The following is a 19,528-nucleotide window of genomic DNA, read 5'->3' on the forward strand; positions in this document are numbered from 1 at the left end:
AATGAAATTCAATTTTAAGCCTTAAAAGCTTTTATTTATTTATATAGCTACAAACCTTGATTCTGTGATTCTATTTATATATGATCAAATACACTATAGCCTGCTACTAAACAATATTATCATCTAAAATTCTATACTAAAAAATTTTAAACTAAATCCAGGCACTGGTGACTCACACTTGTAATGCAAGTTTCAAAGAAGACTGAGATTTGAGGATCATGACAGGAAAGTCTGTGAAATTCTTATCTCAAAAGCTGGAAGAGGGGCTGGAATTTTGGCCTAGTGGTAGAGTGTTTGCCTAGCATGCACAAAGACAGAAGTGGTGCTAAGGCTCAAGTGGTGGAGCTCTAGCATTAAGAAAGTCCAAGGATAGTGCTCAGGCCCTGAGCTCAAGCCCAGGACTGGCAAAAAAAAAAAAAGCTGGAAGACAAGCTGTGACTCAAGTCACCCTTGAGCACAGAAAGCTCATCGACAGTACCTAGGCTGGTGTTCAAGCCCCAAGTCTGCCCTACACACACATACATACAAAATCTCAAGAATAGAATGCAGGCTCTGAATTCAAGTCACAGGACTAGCCTGCATACATGTACATGTACACACACACACACACACACACACACACACACACACACACAAATTAAACTAAAAGTTTTCTACCAGGAAGTGTGTATTTGAAAGGGGTGGGGCTAAGGGAAACTGAGTTGATGAAGGAAAAGGAGAAAAGAGACAATGCAGTCAAGAATTCAATATATATCCTGTAATATTAAAAAAAGAAGAAGGAGAAGTAGGCAAAGGATAAATGAAAATGCTGAAAGAGATGACAACTGATCAAGATGATGTATTGTATTCATAAACTGCTTTGTTAAATGGCAGGTCATTTGTATAATTATTTAAACATAATAAAATTTTAAAGTAAAATAAATCATATCACTTATCTTTCTAAATAAAATCTATCAAAGCACTTTACTTAAATATAAGGAATTTTTTAGAAATAGTTGAATTTGGGCCGGTAGTTTGGCCTAGTGGTAGAGTGCTTGCCTAGCATGCACAAAGGCCCAGGTTCGATTCTTTGTTACCACATACATACAAAAAACCAGAGTGGTGCTGAGGCTCAAGTGGTAGAGCTCTAGCCTTGAGAAAGTCCAAGGACAGTGCTCAGGCCCTGAGCTCAAGCCCAGGACTGGCAAAAAAAAAAAAAACAGAAATAGTTGAATTTATGAATGACACCTCTTGAACTGACTCAAAATAAAAATATACCAACTGTTTAAAAATTAACAAAGGAAGACTAATTCAAAGGAGTCATTTCTTTTGCTTCTGAATAAAACCAAACAAAATATTTAGACATGGTCATAGGTAAATGTAGTATAAATATTGTAACTAAACAGTCTTTGCTTATATTAAAATTGCTCTTGGTTTGACATTCTAAGCCTGAAGTCCTATAATTATAACATCTCTGAGTTGGACTATTTGTATTTAATCTAATCTCACTGACTAATAAGAACTATTCAGACCTTTCTTTAATCCTCTTAAAGTTATGGTGAGTGTGGCAGCTCAATATGCAATTCATATACTGGAAAATATCAACTTTAAAAACACTTTTTTTTTAGGTCTAAGACCAGGACTTGAACTCAGTAACTGCTGCTTTTACTCACTGGCTAGGCATTCTACCAACTAAGCCAGGCTTCCAACTCCTAAAAGCACCTTCTTTAGGCCTTCTTCTTCCCAACAACACACACACACACACACACACACACACACACACAAATATTTTTTTTTAATAGTTTTATAAAGGTGTATGTTGGGGCCGGGAGTTTGGCCTAGTGGTAGAGTGCTTGCCTAGCATGCATGAAGACCCAGGGTCGATTCCTAGGTCCCACATACATAGAAAAAAGCCGAAAGTAGTGCTAAGGCTCAAGTGGTAGAGCTCTAGCCTTGAGAAAAAGTCAAAGGACAGTGCTCAGGCCCTGAGCTCAAGCCCAGGACTGGCAAAAAAAAAAAAAAAAAAAAAAAAAAGGTATATGTTGCTGGGTACTGCTGGCTCATGCTTATAATCCTAGTTACTCAAGAGACTGAGCTAAGGATCACTGGCTTAAAGCCAACCCAGGCAGTAAAGTTCATGAGACTCTTATTGCCAATAAACTACTCAGAGAAAGCCAGAAGTGGAGCGGGGCACAGTTGCTCACACTTGTAATCCTACCTACTCATGAGGCTGAGATCTGAGGATCACAGTTCAAAGCCAGCCCAGGCACTAAAGTTCAAGAGACTCTTATCTCCAATTAACCACCAGAAAACCAGACATGGCATTGTTCAACAAATTAACAAGCAAATGACTATCTCTGAGCTGAACACATAAGGACTCCAATCAATGCCAAATTATAGATGGATAAGGTTGAGATTCCCAAAGCTAACTGACAGAAGCAGTGACTAACTCCAAAAGTCCTTGGTAGAAAGAACCCCTCCATAATGATGTGTTTGCAGGAGAAACAGACACATACATACAAACTGATTAGAAAGCACTTAGTGAGAGACAGAGAGAAAAACCACAATAAATGCAGACAGAAGTATTCTCTAGGGTCTGATGCTTCCCATTGGCTAGGGACTTCTGCTAGATGCTCATAATGATCTTGTCAACAGGGAGGATTCTTCAAATGACAGGATGTAGAAGAACAGAAACCTCTCCACTGAAAGTGCTTCCTATATTTTCAAAAGAGCTCTTACCATGAGGAAATGCTGGCTCTACAGGGTGCTTCACCAGTCCATGAACATATCATAAACATTAGTAGCAATAACCCTGAAATCACACTGCTAAATTCTCATATACTTTGTACTTTAGCTACATCTTTAAATTTTAGCCTTTGGAGCACTTCCCTGATTCCATCTTTAGTACTCTGAATTTAGCATTTTTATTGGCCTCCTTGGCATCTGATTGAATTTTTCTTAGAAAGGATTTTAGCTTTGATCTTTTTTTTTTTTTCCAGTCCTGGGCTTGGGCTCAGGGGCATGAGTATTATCCTTGGATTTTCTCAAGGCTAGAGCTCTACCACTTGAGCACCACTTCTCGCTTTTTTCTATGTATGTGCTACCAAGGAATCGAATGCCGGTCTTTGTGCATGCTAAGCAAGCACTCTACCACTAGGCCAAACTCCCAGCCCAGCTTTGATCTGTCTGTCCCTTTCTTTTTAGACTTCCAGGGATGTGACTCCACCCCATTTTGGCCACTGGAAGTTAACTCCTGAAACCAGCTGAAACAGTCCTCTCCAAACCTTCCCTTATAAGGAAAAAGTTTATACAATAATTTGAAATTTAAATGCCCTCCCCACCAGGCCTGTGTGTTTCAAGCCTTGGTCTGTAGTGTGGTACCATAAGGAGGTAGAAGATTCTTTAAGAGGTGAGACCTAATGGGAGATCTTTAGGACACCAAGCATATTCCCTTAGCCTCTTCTTTGCCTCTTATACTTCCTGGTGGGACATAAGTGTTTTTAAACTACCCTGTTCTCTTACCTCACAATAGTTCCCAAAACAAAGGGGCCAACCAATCATAGACCAGAAACTCCAAAACTGAGAGCCAAAATGAACTTATGATTTTATTTATTTGTTTGTTTTTGCAGAATCAGAACTTGAAGACAGGGCCTTTCACTTGTTTGATTTGCTTACTAGCCATGCCACCAGCCTTAATTTTTTTGTGGTGGGTCATGAGGCTTGAACTCTGGGTCTGGGGCTGTCCCTGAGCTCTTCAGTTCAAGGATACCATCCTAACCCTGAGCCACAGTCCCATTTCTTATTTTCTAGTGATTAACTAGAGATAAGAGCCTCAGGTTCTTTAGTGCCCAGGTTGGCTTTGAACTGCAATCCTCAGATTTCAGCCTCCTGAGTAGCTAGGATTTCAGTCATGAGCCACCAGGACCAGCTCCAGCCTCACTTTTTGCTGGTTATTTTGGAGGCACTACCCCTTGAGCCATAGCACTATTTCTAGTTTCTAGTGGTTATTTGGAGATAAGAGTCTCACAGACTAACCTGATCTTGGACAGCAGCTCTCCTCTGTCCGCACAGTCCACACTGACTTGTCGAATAAGTTCGTGAAACACTGTATTGTAAATGGCCTGCTCCTTCTTCAACACATGTAATAGATGGTGCATCTGGTAGAAGATTTTTAAAAAATGTAATCAGCACTTACCACAGTAAAAATTACCTTAAAATTACCTTACAAAGCAAGCATACCAAATGTGAACAAGTTGTAGTAAAATCTGATTTATTTCACTTCACTTTCATATGTAAACATACAATATGATACATTTTATTCTATATAGTTTTGTACCTTTTTATATGGTGCTCTAAAAGGGTCACAATATCATCACTATGTAATATCTGATTCCCCCCAGTACCTGCCAGGTACTGATGGCTCGTGCCTATTATCCTAGCTACTTAGGAGGCTGAGATTTGAGGATTATGGTTCAAAGCTACTTTTTTGTTGTTGTTGTGGGACTTCAACTCTGGCCCTGGGCATTGTCCTTGAGCTCTTCAGATCAAGGCTACTGCCCTACCACTTGAGCCAGAGCACCATTTCCAGTTTTCTAGTGATTAAGTGGAGATAAGAGTCTCACAGACTTTAGTACCTGGGCTGGCTTTGAATCACAATCTTCAGATCTCAGCCTCCTGAGTCGCTAGGATTACACACATGAGCCACAGTGCTCAGCTTATACCGGACACTTTTATCTCCAATAAAGTACCAACGAAGAGAGAAGTGGAGTTGTGGCACTAATGGTAGAATACTACCCTTGAACAAAAAGTTCAGAGACAGTGACCGGGTTCTGAGTTAAAGCCCCAGGACCAGCAATATAAAAGCTGAATTTAATCTTGAATATAGGCAAACCAAAAGTAAGGAGTATCACCAAAAACTGGCCATGTAGTGCAAAATTAAGGAGCCTGGCACCTGTAGCTCATACCTATAATCTACCTACTTAAGAGACTGAGTTCTAAAGCTAAGATATCTAAGAGGCTAAGATCCCAGTTTGAAGCCAGCCTGGGCAGTAAAGCAGCAAAAACTGTCTTTCAAATGATAGAGCACCAGCCTTGAGCAAAAAAAGCCAAATGAGAGATCAAGGCCTTGATTTTAAACTCCAATATTGGGGGAAAAAAGAAGGAAAGGACGGAAGGAAGGAGGGAAGAAAGGAAGAAAGGAAGGAAAGAAGGAAGGGAGGGAGGGAGGAAGGGAGGGAGGGAGGAAGGAGAGAGGGAGGTTGGGAAGGAGGAAGAGAAATAGAAAAAGAAAGAAAAAGGAAGGAAGGAGGGAGGGAGGAAGGGGGGAAAGAGAAAGGAAGAGGAGGTGAGAAAAAAGGAAGGAAAAATAGAGAGGAAGAGAGAAAGGAAGACAGAGAAAAGAAGAGCAAAAGAGAAAATCAAAAGCTGAGAAGTTCTTTCAACTTAAAGTAGTCTAAGGGAATATGGAATATGTAAAAGAATTGTGATCTTGGGTTACTGGACTAGATGTAGGAAAAGAAAAAGAATAAAACAGACCAATAAGTTTTATTCAGGAGGAAAGCCTGGGAAGGGCAACCAAGTCTGAAAGGGAAACAGTGTGCCTCCCTTACAACTAAGGTCTTTTTAAACATTAGACAGAAGGAGTGAAGTCAGGGGGAAGATGGAAGCAGAGTGAGATGGAGGCAGGATGGGTGAGCAACGTTACTTTGAATGAGAAATTTCAAGGTTTCTACAACATCTGTATACATCAGAGGTGTCAGCATCAGATGTAGCCTTGGCCTTAGACTCTCTTCTACAAAACTGCATGGTATGTTCATTGGGGGAGAGGGCGGGGCTAAGAGATGATTCATTGAAGATGGTTACAAGGACAGTTCTAAGATGTGATCAGGGGAAAGGTGATTACTTTCAGTAAAGTCATTTTCCACTACCAGGGAGCAAAGTAGTTATAAAAAGCCATTATAGAGACAACTAATACATAAATTTTAACTATGGATATTGGGAGATAGTTATTGTTTATAGGAATAAACTCTAAGATACTTGATTTTTAAAAAAGAGGTTTGATTATCTTCAACATACTCCGAAATGGTCCAAAGAAAAACAAAATTGGGCATATGAAGACTGAAAAAAGAGACTAATAAAACAAATAGAGTATGACACAAGCAATCGGATGAAGTGGATGATATAATTTGAATGTCTCCTTCACAATGCATGCTAAAATTTAATTGCCATTGTGAAAGTATTTTTTAAAAAGCTCATCTTAATCCTTACTATATTTCTCCCCTGCTCAGTTTGGTGTATGTGCTTATAAAACATATTTCCTATGACACACACAGAAAAACATTAAAAGGTGGGCCCTAAGCCAAAGCATTGGTGGTTCACACCTGCAATCCTAGCTACTCAAGAAGCAGAAAGATGAAGGTCCAAATTTGAAGCTAGCCTGTGCAGGAAAAGTGCTTGAAACTCTTATCTATAATTAACTACCAAAAAGCTGGAAGTGGAAATGTGGCTCAAGTGTTTCAGTCCCGCCACACACACACATAAAAGGGAGTGGGCTCTTAGGTACTATGTTATCTCTCATCACTTCTACTGTCCCTTGGTTATCTCATATTGTTACACTATCTCACTTTGTTACCTGATATATCAGATATATTTGTATTTGGTTATCTGAAATTGGATAGGGAAGGGGGGGGGGGGAACAAGATGAGGGGTGGGGGAGGGGAAATGGGGACCAAGACATGTGAAAGGGTATCAATGTATGGGAATTAATGCACCATTTATCTGGCAAATATCATGTAACCCTTCTATTAATTACAATAAAAATATATAAAAAATAAATAAAAGATGATTACATCCTGTGGGATTTGCCCTCATGAATGGACGAATGCTGTTTTCTAGGGAGTTACTAAGTTATGGTGGGAATGGATCTCTTATTAAAGGGATGAGCTCAGCTTGATTTCTTCCTCAGTCTCTTGAGATCTCTTGTTTCATTTTCCATCGTGGCATGAAGCAGCATGAAGGCCTCACCAGATACAAAATGCCATGCTCTTGAACTTGCTAGTCTCTGGACCATGAGTTTATAAACTTGTTGGTAAACTATGTAGCTGGTGGTACTGTTATAATCCTCATAAAGACTGAAAGAGTTTTTACTAAGTACAAAATAAAAGGTACACGTGGTAAAAAAAAAAAAAAGCATGGCAGGGTCTTTGTAATGGTTCATAACAATAAGTAAATCCTAGCTGGATGGATCTTGAGAAAGGGGAGCTCTAACCTTGTTGGTGGAATGTAAATTACTCTACCATCATGGAAAATAGTCTGGAGCATCCTCAAAACCTAGAAAATGAGCCAACATATGATCCAGCAATTCCACTGCTGGGCATATATCCAAAGAAAAGAAAATCAGAGTATCAGAGATCCACATTTCACTGAAGTACTATTTCTACTAGATTTTTGAATAGTATACATGGATAGTATAACTAGTCCTATTCATCCTAGGTAGTACTAGATAGCAGACAACATATAAAATCAACCCAAGACTCTATCAGTGAATAAAAAATAACACAACTGAACATTATTTAGGTAGCTATAGAAACAATGAATTTCTGTCATGTACAGCAGCATAGATCAACCCAGAGAACATCACATTACATAAAATAAGGCAGGCACAGATACTACAAGTTCTCACATATATGTGGACACTGAAGATAAACATAATTCGTAGAACTAAAGAGGAGACTAAAGCTATGAAAAACTGAGAACCTGGAAGGAAGGGAAGAATAGAGAAGAGATAGAAAATATGGTGGCAGTTGAATGGGAGGATTAATATCTAATATTCTGTATCTATGTAACTAAAATTGGTAATTAATAGTAGAAAGAACTTTAAATGCTTCCAGTTTATAGAAATGATCAATTTTGGGGGCTAATTACTCTGATCTGAACATTACATGTATATTATTCAATATATGTGTTATATATATTGTAATATCACATTATACTCAATGAACATTGTATGGCTGTTAGATCAATTAAAAAATAAATAATGGAGGGGCCGGGAGTTTGGCCTAGTGGTTAAAGTGCTTGCCTAGCATGCACGAAGACCCGGGTTCGATTCCTTGGTACCACATACATAGAAAAAAGCCAGAAATGGTGCTGAGGCTCAAGTGGTAGAGTGCTAGCCTTGAGAAAGTCCAAGGACAGGGCTCAGGCCCTGAGCTCAAGCCCAGGACTGGCAAAAAAAAAAGAAAAAAAGAAAAATAAATAAATAAATAATGGAGCTAGGTACGGTGGCTCATGCCTGTAATTCTAGCTACTCAAGAGGCTGAGATCTGAGGTTCGCGGTTCAAAGCCAGTCTGGGCACTAAAGAATGATTCTTATCTCCAATTAACCAATAGAAAACCAGAAGTGGAGTTGTGGCTCAAGGGGTAGGGCAGTAGCCTCGAGCTGACAACATCCAACCAAGCCCTGGGGTAGGGCTGTAGCCTTGAGCTGAAGCCCTCAGGGGCAGTGCCTAAGCCTAGAGTCCAAGCCCCATGACCTACCAAATAAATAAATAAATAAGGATTATGCAATCAATGGTGCCCCATGTTCAATAAAATAGTTATAATGTAGCTAATGTGCCACACAACAATGTTTCAATCAACAGCAGACTACACATATAACCATAGTCCCAAAAACTAAATTGGAACTGAAAAATTCCTATTTTCATTGTCCCCTTCTATGTTTACATACACAACCACTTCCTATCTTCTGTATTTAGTATAGTAACATAATAGGCCATACCTACAGCCTCATAGATACTGTAACGTTTATGCAAAGACAAAACTGCCTAAAAGATGCATAACTCAGAGTGTATCATTACTAATCCATGCATAACTATACTAATTACATTATATAGTGTTTGCCACATGCCAGCCCTATATATTTACTGTCATTTAATCTAAAAACATCCCTACAAAGAAGGGATAAACCTATTCCTTTATCTCTAATTTACAGATTTAGACATTGAGACAGAACAACATTAAATGATTTGCCCAAAGTCACTGCTAATAAGTGGTAGAATTGGGCCAGGAGCATGGCCTAGTGACAAGAGTGTTTGCCTAGCATGCATGAAGCCTTGATACCACATACACAGAAAAAAGCCAGAACTGGTGCTGTGGCTCAAGTGATAGAGCATTAGCCTTGAGGAAAGCCCAAGGACAATGCTCAGGCCCTGAGTTCAAGCCCCAGGACTGGCAAAAATTAATTAATTAGCTAATTAATTAATTAACAGTAGATTCAATGGGCCAGGAGTATAGCCTAGTGGTAGAGTGCTGGCCTAGCATGTATGAAGCCCTGAGTTTGACTCCTCTGTACCACATACACTAAAAAAGCTGGAAGTGGTGTTGTGGCTCAAGTGGCAGAGCACTAGCCTTGAGCAAAATGTCCAAGGACAGTGCCCAGGCCCTGAGTTCAAGCCCCACGACTGGGAAAAAAAAAAACCTACAATCTTCATAAATGGTAGAGTCAAGATTTCAACCCAGGCACTCTGCTACCAGAGAACCGACTCCTCACCACTGAGTTGTACTGATTTAGTTACCTTGGTTGGTCCTTTGTATTCCTGACTTTCTGCACCAGCTCTCTCTAGCATTGAGTCCATCACATCATTCAGTTGGATCACTTCAACTCTTTTATTAGGTTTCCTGTAAGATTAAGATGGCAAACTGATATAATTAGCATTTCCCAGGTTATCCACAAATTAAAAGAACATAGTACATGTAAAGCAAATCTATGAAATGTTAATGGCATTTTTTAATGGTAAGGAAACTTGGCAGAGCTTTATTAAGTAAACAGGAAAACAGACAAGCAGAAAAGCTGAGGCATACTCTAACAAAGTACAGGTGCTCTCAAAGGGAGAGACCTGTTAATGGTTAAAGCATCAATCTGTAGCTGTTGATCCAATGGGATATCAGAGATATCATTGAAAAAAATGTTAAAAATAAAAATAAAATGCTCCTCTTTTTTCAAAAGAAATTAATTCTCCCCTCATTTCATAGAACTACTGTGTAGGGTAGAAGGAACACAGAAAAATGTGGTTACCTTATAATGTGAGAGAAGAAAAGGAACAAAGGAAAAAGAAATAATGGAAAGCTGGGGAAAATGGAGAAATACTAATGGTTAAATATAGAACCTAAAAGTATTTCATATCACATAAACACTACACTAAGTAAATCAGAATATAACTAGATACATGGAACCACTGCAGATGATTACAGCATAGACACTTATGGTCTTGGTTCCTTTCTACAATTTTAATATTTTTGTTTCATAAAATATACCTTTTGTTTAATAAATTATCAAAAAAGAAACATAAGTGCACACAATTTATTCTTTCTTAAAAATGTTTTTAAAAACAAACTACTTACATAGATGGAAAGAGCAACAGTCTGTTTTCACTGTCTGTGAGAAGAGTGGTATATTTGCTACAATGAACAACAGAAGTAACTATTATTTCAGGAAAATACTCTGGGAATCCTCAGCACCTCAAAAAAGGAAGGCAGTAAGGGGAAAAAAAGGGAAGAGGAGGAAAGGAAATACTCTGATGTGTTTATTAGCACATTTGGTACTCAGAATCTTGATTTCTATTCTTTCTTTGATTTTTTTTTTTTTTTTGGCCAGTCCTGGGGCTTGGACTCAGGACCTGGGCACTATCCTTGGACACTATTTGTTCAAGGCTAGCACTGTGCCACTTGAGCAACAGCACCACTTCTGGCTTTTTCTGTGTATGTAGTACCAAAGAATCAAACCCAGGGCTTCATGCATGCTAGGCACGCACTCTACCACTATGCTATGCTCCCCGCCCTCTAAGTACTATTCTTCACTAAAAGTATTTCCTAAGAAAATGATTTATGGTAAACTTAAGCCCTTATGAAATTAACATGATTGGAGGCAATCAAAAAAGTCTATCATTTGCATACGAGTTTATACATAACTAACCACAGACATCTACAGACATAGATACAATGATATTTATCATTTAAGCATTTTTAGGTAAAAGAAAATAGGCATATTCCCTGGTATGTGAAAATATAAAAGTTCCCTGATTCATTTTTTTTAACTCTCTTTTCAACCTTTTCAAAAGTAGGACAGAGGGCCAAGTGTAGTGGTTCATGCCAATACTTCCAACATATTAGATGCTTAGGTAGGAGGATGGAGGGTTTAAGGCCATCCTAGGCTGCATAATGAGATCCTGTCTCAAAAAAAAAATGAATGAGTTCCATTTAGCTGTCTTTGGCAAAAATATGGGAAATGCTGTATGATACACTTATTGGATAAAATCTAGAGAAAGAGGAACTGGATACTTTAGTCTAAAACTTCATCCTAAACTTCCAGATTTTTTTTTTTACTTTGAAACAGCCAACTGTTGTGTCAGAAGATAAAAGACAAGATGCTGGATCCCATAAATAGGAACTGATGAAAACAATCTGACTCCTCTGCAAAAGTGCAGAATGTCTTATGAAATCCTGGATACCTTTTTTAGAATGTCTATGCGTTCAATGTTTCAAAATTATTTAAGGAGAATTTTCTACTTTTTGTTTAAGTTACAAAACTTCAGATTTCATTGTCATGAAAATCCAATTATGAAAATTATTTTAACCAGAGGCAATACTTGAACTCAGGACAAACACTCCACCACTAGAATTAAGGCTTCAGCTCTTTATTGCTTTTTAGTTTTCTTAGGGTTTGTTCTTCCAATTAGGGTCTCATGTTTAAGGCTGGTCTTAGATTGTAGACTTCCCACCTAAATCTCCTTTGTAACTAGGATGAGAGAAGTAGACATTACACTAGTAATTTTCAACGCTTTCATTACTTTTTTTTTCTTGCCAGTCCTGGGGCTTGAACTCAAGGCCGGGGCATTGTCCTTAGACACTTTTTGCTCAAGGCTAGCGCTCTGCCACTTAAGCCACAGTGCTACTTTGGGCTTTTTCTGTGTAAGTGGTTCTGGGGAATCATACCCAAGGCTTGGTGAATGCTAGGCAAGCTCTCTACCACTAGCCTCGCTCCCAGCCCCTCATTACTCTAACATCTTTCTGAAGTTGTGTTAGAGCAATTAGGAACCCATGAACATGAGTGTACTGCCCAGGGGCTCCTCTATGCATGAACAGCCAGAAATCGCAGGGGAAGTACTCATTATATACCATGGTACTCACTCATCGTAACACTCTAAGCCTGAAACTCCTGTACTTGACACAATATGAAATTCTTCAGGAATCAAAGTATCTGTTAATGTCTTTGGCTTAAAACAAACAAACAAAAATTATCCTGTTAATACATGATAAAAAATTGAATTTATACAAGTCCTAATTTTGTTTTGTTTTGGGTGTGTGTGCGTGTGTGTGCATGAGCATGCACATGCATGTGCACACCAGTACTGAGCTTGAGCCCAGGGTCTGGGTGTTGTCCCTGAGCTTAATGTTAGCACTCTACTTGAACCACAGCTCTAAGTCTCACAGTCTTAATTCTCTTCCCCAAAAGATCCCACTTACTAAGTTGATTTTTTCTTGAACCCTAACAACATTAGTAACATGGGTCACAAGTGACAAAAAAAAAAAAAACTTTAAGCAAAATGTGCACATTAAAAATAAACATGAGGGCCAGGAGTTTGGCCTAGAGGTAGAGTGTTTGCCTAGCATACATGAAGACCCGGGTTCGATTTCTCAGCACCACATACATAGAAAATAGCCAAAAGTGGTGTTGCAGCTCAAGTGGTAGAACTCTAGCCTTGAGAAAAGTCCAAGGACAGTGCACAGGCCCTGAGGTCAAGCCCGGGACTGGCAAAAACCAAAACTAAACAAAACAAAAACAACAACAAAAAACCCATGAACTTGAGGACTATGTTAGTTTGAGTATAATTTTCTTGTCTGGGGGTGGTCTGGTTCTAGGACCCCCGTACATATTACCCAACTCTGCAGATGATCCAGGTTCTTGTATATAATGATGTTGTTTTTAGAGGTAGCCTACACACTTCCACTCATTTACTTCAAATCATCTATAGGTTGCTAATATAAAGTAAAATTTTGGGAATAAATGACAAGGAAAAGCTCAGTACAAATTCAAGTATTTTTCAAATATTTTCCATCTGTATTCATTCATTAATTCTTTGCTTTTTTTTTCTTTTTGGTTGGCTGTAAGGCTTGAATTCTGGGCCTGGGTACTATTCCTGAGCTCTTCAGCTCAAGGCTACAGCCCTACCCCTTGAACCACAGCACACCACTTCTGGTTTTCTGGTGCTTAATTGGAGATAAGAGTCTCACGGACTTTAGTGCCTGGACTGGCTTTGAACCATGATCCTCAGATCTCAGCTTCCTGAGTAGCTGGGATTACAGGCAAGAGGCACAGGCACCTGGCTCTAACTTGTTGCTTTTTAAGTTCAGTAGGAAGCATACTGTACAACAACTTTATATATGGATTCCTACAGAAAAGGGATATTTAATCTCTCACACTGATTAAAGTAGATAACTGTGACTTGAAAAGTGGTTGAAAATGTCCTTTTTACTTCTTTTGCCATATTTATTTTATTTTATTTTATTAAGTTTTATTGTATAGGTGATATATAGAGGGTTTATAGTTACATAAGCCAGGGAATGAGTACATATATTTTTGAGCGGTGTCATGTCTTTCCTCATTTTCTCTCAGTTTTTCTCCTCCAGGCCCCCCTGTTCCCCACCCCAAGTTATATAGTTCATTTACAACATGGTATCTAGTGAGTATCACTGAATAATTGTTCACCCTTTGTCCCACTGTTTCTGTAAGACCCTTCTTCCCCTCCCCAGATGAGAGAGACTTATATACAAGGCAAAGCATACAGAAATCAAAAATATCTTTGAACTTTCCCTACCAAAAACTCTTTTTAGCCAGGCACTGGTAGTGCCTATAGTCCTAGATACACAGGAGGCTGAGATATGAGGATCATGGTTTGAAACCAGTCTAGGCAGGAAAATCTGTAAGACTCATATCTCCAATAAACTTTACCTCTAATAAACTACTAAGAAAAAGGCAGAAGTGGCACTGTAGTTCAAGTGCTAGAGCACTAGTCTTGAGCAAAAACACTCAGGGACAGAGCCCAGGCCTAGATTTCAAGCCCCAGGATAGTAATAAATAAATACTCTTTAAGGAAAAAAAAAAATAGAGCTAAGACATACGAGGTGACATGCCTGTAATCCTAGCTACTCAGGTGGCTGAGATCTGAGGATCAAAGTTCAAAACCAGCCTGGGCACAAAAGGACCTGAGATTCTTATCTCCAATTAATCTCTAGAAAACAGGAAGTGACGCTTGGCTCAAGGATAGGGTGGTGGCCTTGAGCTGAAGAGCTCAGGGACAGCACTCAGGCCCAGGGGTAGGGCAGTAGCCTTGAGCTGAAAGAGCTCAGGAACAGAGCCCACACCGAGTTCAAGCCTCATGTTCCGCAAAAAAATACATGGCTAGAGGCATGGCTCAAGGGATAGAGTACTTCGCTATTAACATGCAAGCCAAGTGAGAATGTAAGGACCAGAGTTCGAGTCCCAGTACCAACAAAAGGAAAGAAAGGAAGGAAGGAGAAAGGAAAGAGGAGAGGAGGGGATAGGCAGACAGACAGACAGACAGACAGACAGATAGGGGCCTGAGGCTCAAGGGCTAGAGTGCTTGCCTAGTAAACATGAAGCCCTGAGTTCAAATTTCTACGACAAAAAACAGAGAGATTTGGAGAGCACTATAAAGACAGAAAAATAATATAGACTGTTACAGAATTATTGCTATATTGAGGAAAAATTATTCGTTATTTGTCAACTATGTTACCTTATGAGGCACAATGACACCATCTTGTGACTGTATGGACTGGCCTGGGCCTTCACGTGGGGGACAAAGTTCACTCTCCTTAGCCACTCCTTTTACATATTTAATATCATAAAGAAAAGAAATATCCCTAAAAACAAAGAAATAAAGAAAAGTATTTTAAAAAGAAATTTCTGATTTGACTAAATAGGAGGGGATAAGATTCCTACCTAGCCTACTAGTGGGTAAAATGGCCTTTTAAGTTAGGCAAACTATCCTCCTTACCTTAGAACCTCATACTTCACTGAGGCATTAGACATGAATTCCCTTCATGTTCTTCCTCTCTCTACATACAATTTCCATTCACCTCATAAGCTCTTTGCCTTCAGTCTCATAGTAGGACATAGTCTCTTCCCATGGGTATTCCTTCTTTCACTTACATGCTTGATTCCACTTGGTCCTCCACCTAGGAGACCTCTTCTATTCACTATAATTTTTTTTTGCCAGTCCTGGGCTTGAGCTCAGGGCCTGAGCACTGTTCTTGGACTTTCTCAAGGCTAGAGCTCTACCACTTGAGCTTCAGCACCACTTCCGGCTTTTTTTTCTATGTATGTGGTACCAAGGAATCGAACCCAGGCCTTTATGCATGCTAGGCAAGCACCCTACCACTAGGCCAAACTCACTGGGCCAAAGCCCCTTTATTCACTATAGTTTCTAAAACATTCCTCTTGGTCATAATAAGTCTTTTCTCTTTATTTCTCTCCTTTCTTTCTTTCTTTCTTTCATTTTTTTTTATGGTCATGGGACTTGAACTCTGGGCTTGGTCACTGTCCCTGAGCTCTTCACCTCAAAGTTACCACCCTGCCCCTTGGCCTGGGTGTTGTCCCTGAGCTCTTCAGCCCAAGGCTACTACTCAACCACTTGAGCCACAGCCCCACTTCCCATTTTCTAGTGATTAATTGGAGTCTCGGACATTTTAGTGCCCAGACTAGCTTTGAACGGTGAGCCTCCTGAGTAGTTCTTTCCTTTTTAAATTGAATCTTATTGTCAAGGTAACATATAGAGGGGTTACCTTTCTCATGTTTTTGTCCCATTTTCCCTCTCCCCACCCCCGGTCTTTTCTCTTTCTAAAAAGTGCTCCTTAAGTCAGAAATAGTGGCTCATGCCAGTAATTCTAGATACTTGGGAGGCAGAGATTTTAAAGAGAATGGTTCAAGAACAGCCAGGGCACAAAGTTCCACTAAAGTCCCAATAAAATTGTGAGCACAGTTATATGCACCTGCCATCTCAGCTATTGATGAAATGTTAACAGGTTCACAGTCCTGGCCAGTCTGAGAAAAAGCAAGACCCTATCTGAAAAAATATCTAATGCAAAAAAGGGCTGGGGAGTTAGCTTAAATAGCAGAGAACCTACCTGGCAAGTTTGAGACCCTAAGTTCAAATTTCAACACCACACACACACACACACACACACACACACAACCTTTTTGTCATCATGCACTGCTGCTCTCTCACCACTTTCTGTGAAATTTCCTTGCCATTTGATTTCTGCCAATACCTCTCTCCTGGACTCATTCTCCAGAAAGCTGATGATGAATTTCCCTAAATAATCATTAGCAATTCCCATCCACTGCTCACATCTCTGGCTACAACAGAAAAGGCTAGAAAATCTGTGTATAGCCTTTGAATTCAAGGCCTTAAATGAGCTAAGCAACTGTTCTTCTACTTGAATCACATTCCCTCATTCCCTGTCCAGTTTACATATATATATATATATACATATACATATATATACATATACATATGTACATATATATATATATATTTTTTTTTTGCCAGTCCTGGGGCTTGAACTCAGGGCCTGGGCACTGTCCTTAGACACTTTTTTCTCAAGGCTAGCGCTCTGTCACTTGAGCCATAGAGCCACTTCCAGCTTTTTCTGTGTATATGGTTCCAGGAATTGAACCCTGGGCTTCATGCATACTAGGCCAGCACTCTACCCCTAGGCCACACTCTTGACCTTATTTTATTTTTTGATCAGTCATGGGGCTTGAATTCTGGGCCTGGGTGATGTCCCTGAGCTCTTCAGCCAAAGCTTCTGCCCTACTACTTGAGCCACAATGCCACTTCCAAATTTCCGGTGGTTAATTAAAGAGCTCACAGACTTGTGTTTGGGCTGGCTCTGAACCATGATCCTCAGATCTCAGCTTTCCTGAGTAGCTAGGATTACAGGCATGAGACATTGTGCCCAGCTTTTTTCTGTTTTTCCTTTTTGCCAGTGGTGGGGCTTGAGCTCTGGGCCTGAGCACTGTCCCTTAGTTCTTCAGCTAAAGGCTATCACTCTACTGCCAACATACACATATTTTTTACTTGACAAAAACCACCCACGGCAAATTCAAAAAGTTAAATCTACAAAATGAGAAGATATATTTCTAGGTCAAATCATTAACAAAAAGACCAAATTCCTAAAAAGTCTTCTATAACTAGAAATGGATCATCAATCTAAGCAATTTCCAGAAAAAGAAACACAAATACCTCTTAAACAAATGAAAACATTCATAAACAAATGCAAATAGAGCTTAAGCAAACCAAGAACACTGCTGACTCATGCATTTTAAGAGAAAGATAAATTAAAATAACACAGACAAACTAATTTTTACCCATTAAATTGTCAATGATAAAGAAGACAGAATTAGCCGAGAGCAGTGGCTCATGCCTGCAATCCTAGCATCTCAGGAGGTTGAGATCTGAAGATTGCAGTTCAAAGTCAGCCGGGCACTAAAGTCTATGAGATTCTTATTTCCAATTAATCACTAGAAAATGGGAAGTGGTAGTGGTGCTGTGGCTCAAGCAGCACCACTGTAGGGCAGTAGCCTGGGGCTGAAGAGCTCAGGGACAGCACCCAGGCCCAGAGTTTAAGCCCCACAACCTACCAAAAAAAAAAAAAAAAAAAAAAAGACAAATCATTTTTTTTTCTTCTTTGGGTCATGGGGCTTAAATTCTAGGCCTGAGCCCTGTCCCTGAGCTCTTCAGCTCAATACTAGCACTCTCCCATTTTGAGCCACAGTGCTACTTCCCATGTTCTGGTGGCTAATTTGAGATAGGAATCTCACAGATTTTCATGCCTGGGCTGGCTTTGAACTGTGATCCTCAGATCTCAGCCTCCTGAGCAGCTAGAGTTACAGACATGAGCCACCACTGCCCAGAAAAAAATTTTTTTTTAAGAAAAACCATGCAATGATAAAAATGTTGGACAAGAAAAAAAAATGCTGGACAGCTAGTAGGGGTGGCTCGAGGCTGTAAGTGCTATTTGGGAGGCAGGAATGAGAGGACTGAGCTTCAAGTCTAATCTAGACAAAAGGAAAAAAAAAAAGAGTTGGCAAGACTTCATTTCAACCAATGCCCAGGCATGGTAGTATATACTTATTATCCTAAGTTACAGACAAAACGTAACAGTTTGTGTGGTTCTGTACCTTATCTTTTCATCAACACTAGTGAAATGGAGACATTGAGTCTAACTAGCCCCATCTTGGCAATGTGATGGATGACAGGGAATTGAGTCTACTAACTGGTGCCATGTTTTTTTGTTTGGTTTTGGTTTTTGCAAGTTCTGGGGCTTGAACTCAGGGCCCTGAGCACTGTCCTTGGGCTTTCTCAAAGCTAGAGCTCTACTACTTGAGCCACAGCACTATTTCCAGCTTTTTCTATATATGTGATACCAAGGAATGGAACCCAGGTCTTCATGCATGCCAGGCAAGCACTCTACCACTAGGCCAAATTCCTGGCATTGCGCCCTCTTGTCTTTTGGTAGATGAAGGTGAAGTCCCACCCTCAGATGATAGGCATGCCTGAATTCCTAGAGGCAGGGGCAGGGACTTGTACAATAGGGTACTGGAGCCATGAACTCAAGAGACTCTCCATTGCCCTTTAATTCTGCCCTATACTCATGAGCCTATTTAGACCCAGACCAGCTCAGCCTCCATTTTGCACCATGCCTGTCAAATATCTCACAACTAGTAATTATTACCAATAACAGCCTTTATTCAAAGGCACATAATAAAGTACTTGAAAAGTAAAGTCCCAGGACACAAAAGTCCATCTGTCAAGTTCTAGCCATTCTTTCTAGATCTACCACAGCTGAGTAGTCAGACCCCATACTTAATAGCCCTTTAGAGATTTACAAACTCTTTTCCACAAGTCCACTGTTCACTCACTATAGATCATGAAAATAATTTCAAAAAGACTGAACAGCCTACTCTTGTGAAAGATACAGGAGAGCAGAGACATAAGGGACTAAATTGATAAATGGACAAAGTTTAGAAGCTTTCCAAATATTAACAATTAGAAAATTCTCAGGAATGATACAAAAACAATCAACAGTATTCACTGATTTGATATGAAACATGTTTACAGCTGTGTAATGTTGATGAATTCCCTCTGAAGAGAAGCAGTAATCAAGTCCTGGTTTCCATATCAACGTTTTCCATATCAAGAAGCTATGTTACCACTATGATGTACAAAACAAAACAAAACACCTACACAGACAAGATGCTGGAAGCACTAAATATTGTCCCTTTTGGTAGGATACAACAGAAGTAAGAGTACAAGAGCAAACTACAAAAGCATGCAAAAACCCTGACAAATTTAAAAGTATGGATGGTTAGAACCTACAGATATTATACTGATAGTAATCAGTTTAATTCCTGAAGGTAATCCTTTACCTTACAGATTGTATTGATTTAGCGTACATACTGTAAATTTCA

The 19,528-nt window shown here is 39.6% G+C and overlaps 1 protein-coding gene across 3 annotated transcripts in view; it reads right to left on the bottom strand.

Annotated features, from left to right (window-relative positions):
- Window positions 1-19,528, bottom strand: part of Axdnd1 (axonemal dynein light chain domain containing 1) — a 72,378-nt gene that overhangs the window by 49,824 nt on the left and 3,026 nt on the right. For all 3 annotated transcript variants that reach the window (XM_090340337.1, XM_090340336.1, XM_090340338.1), the window contains 5 exons: window positions 14,790-14,916; window positions 12,163-12,248; window positions 10,378-10,434; window positions 9,552-9,654; window positions 4,015-4,136 (listed from right to left, as the gene is read on the bottom strand). In XM_090340337.1, coding sequence (XP_090196463.1) covers window positions 4,015-4,136; window positions 9,552-9,654; window positions 10,378-10,434; window positions 12,163-12,248; window positions 14,790-14,916 — 495 coding nt within the window. The remainder of the gene's footprint in view (window positions 1-4,014; window positions 4,137-9,551; window positions 9,655-10,377; window positions 10,435-12,162; window positions 12,249-14,789; window positions 14,917-19,528) is intronic.

Source organism: Megascapheus bottae, chromosome 10 (assembly GCF_031878675.1).
Source record: "Megascapheus bottae isolate mThoBot1 chromosome 10, mThoBot2.hap1, whole genome shotgun sequence".
Lineage (NCBI taxonomy): Eukaryota > Metazoa > Chordata > Mammalia > Rodentia > Geomyidae > Megascapheus > Megascapheus bottae.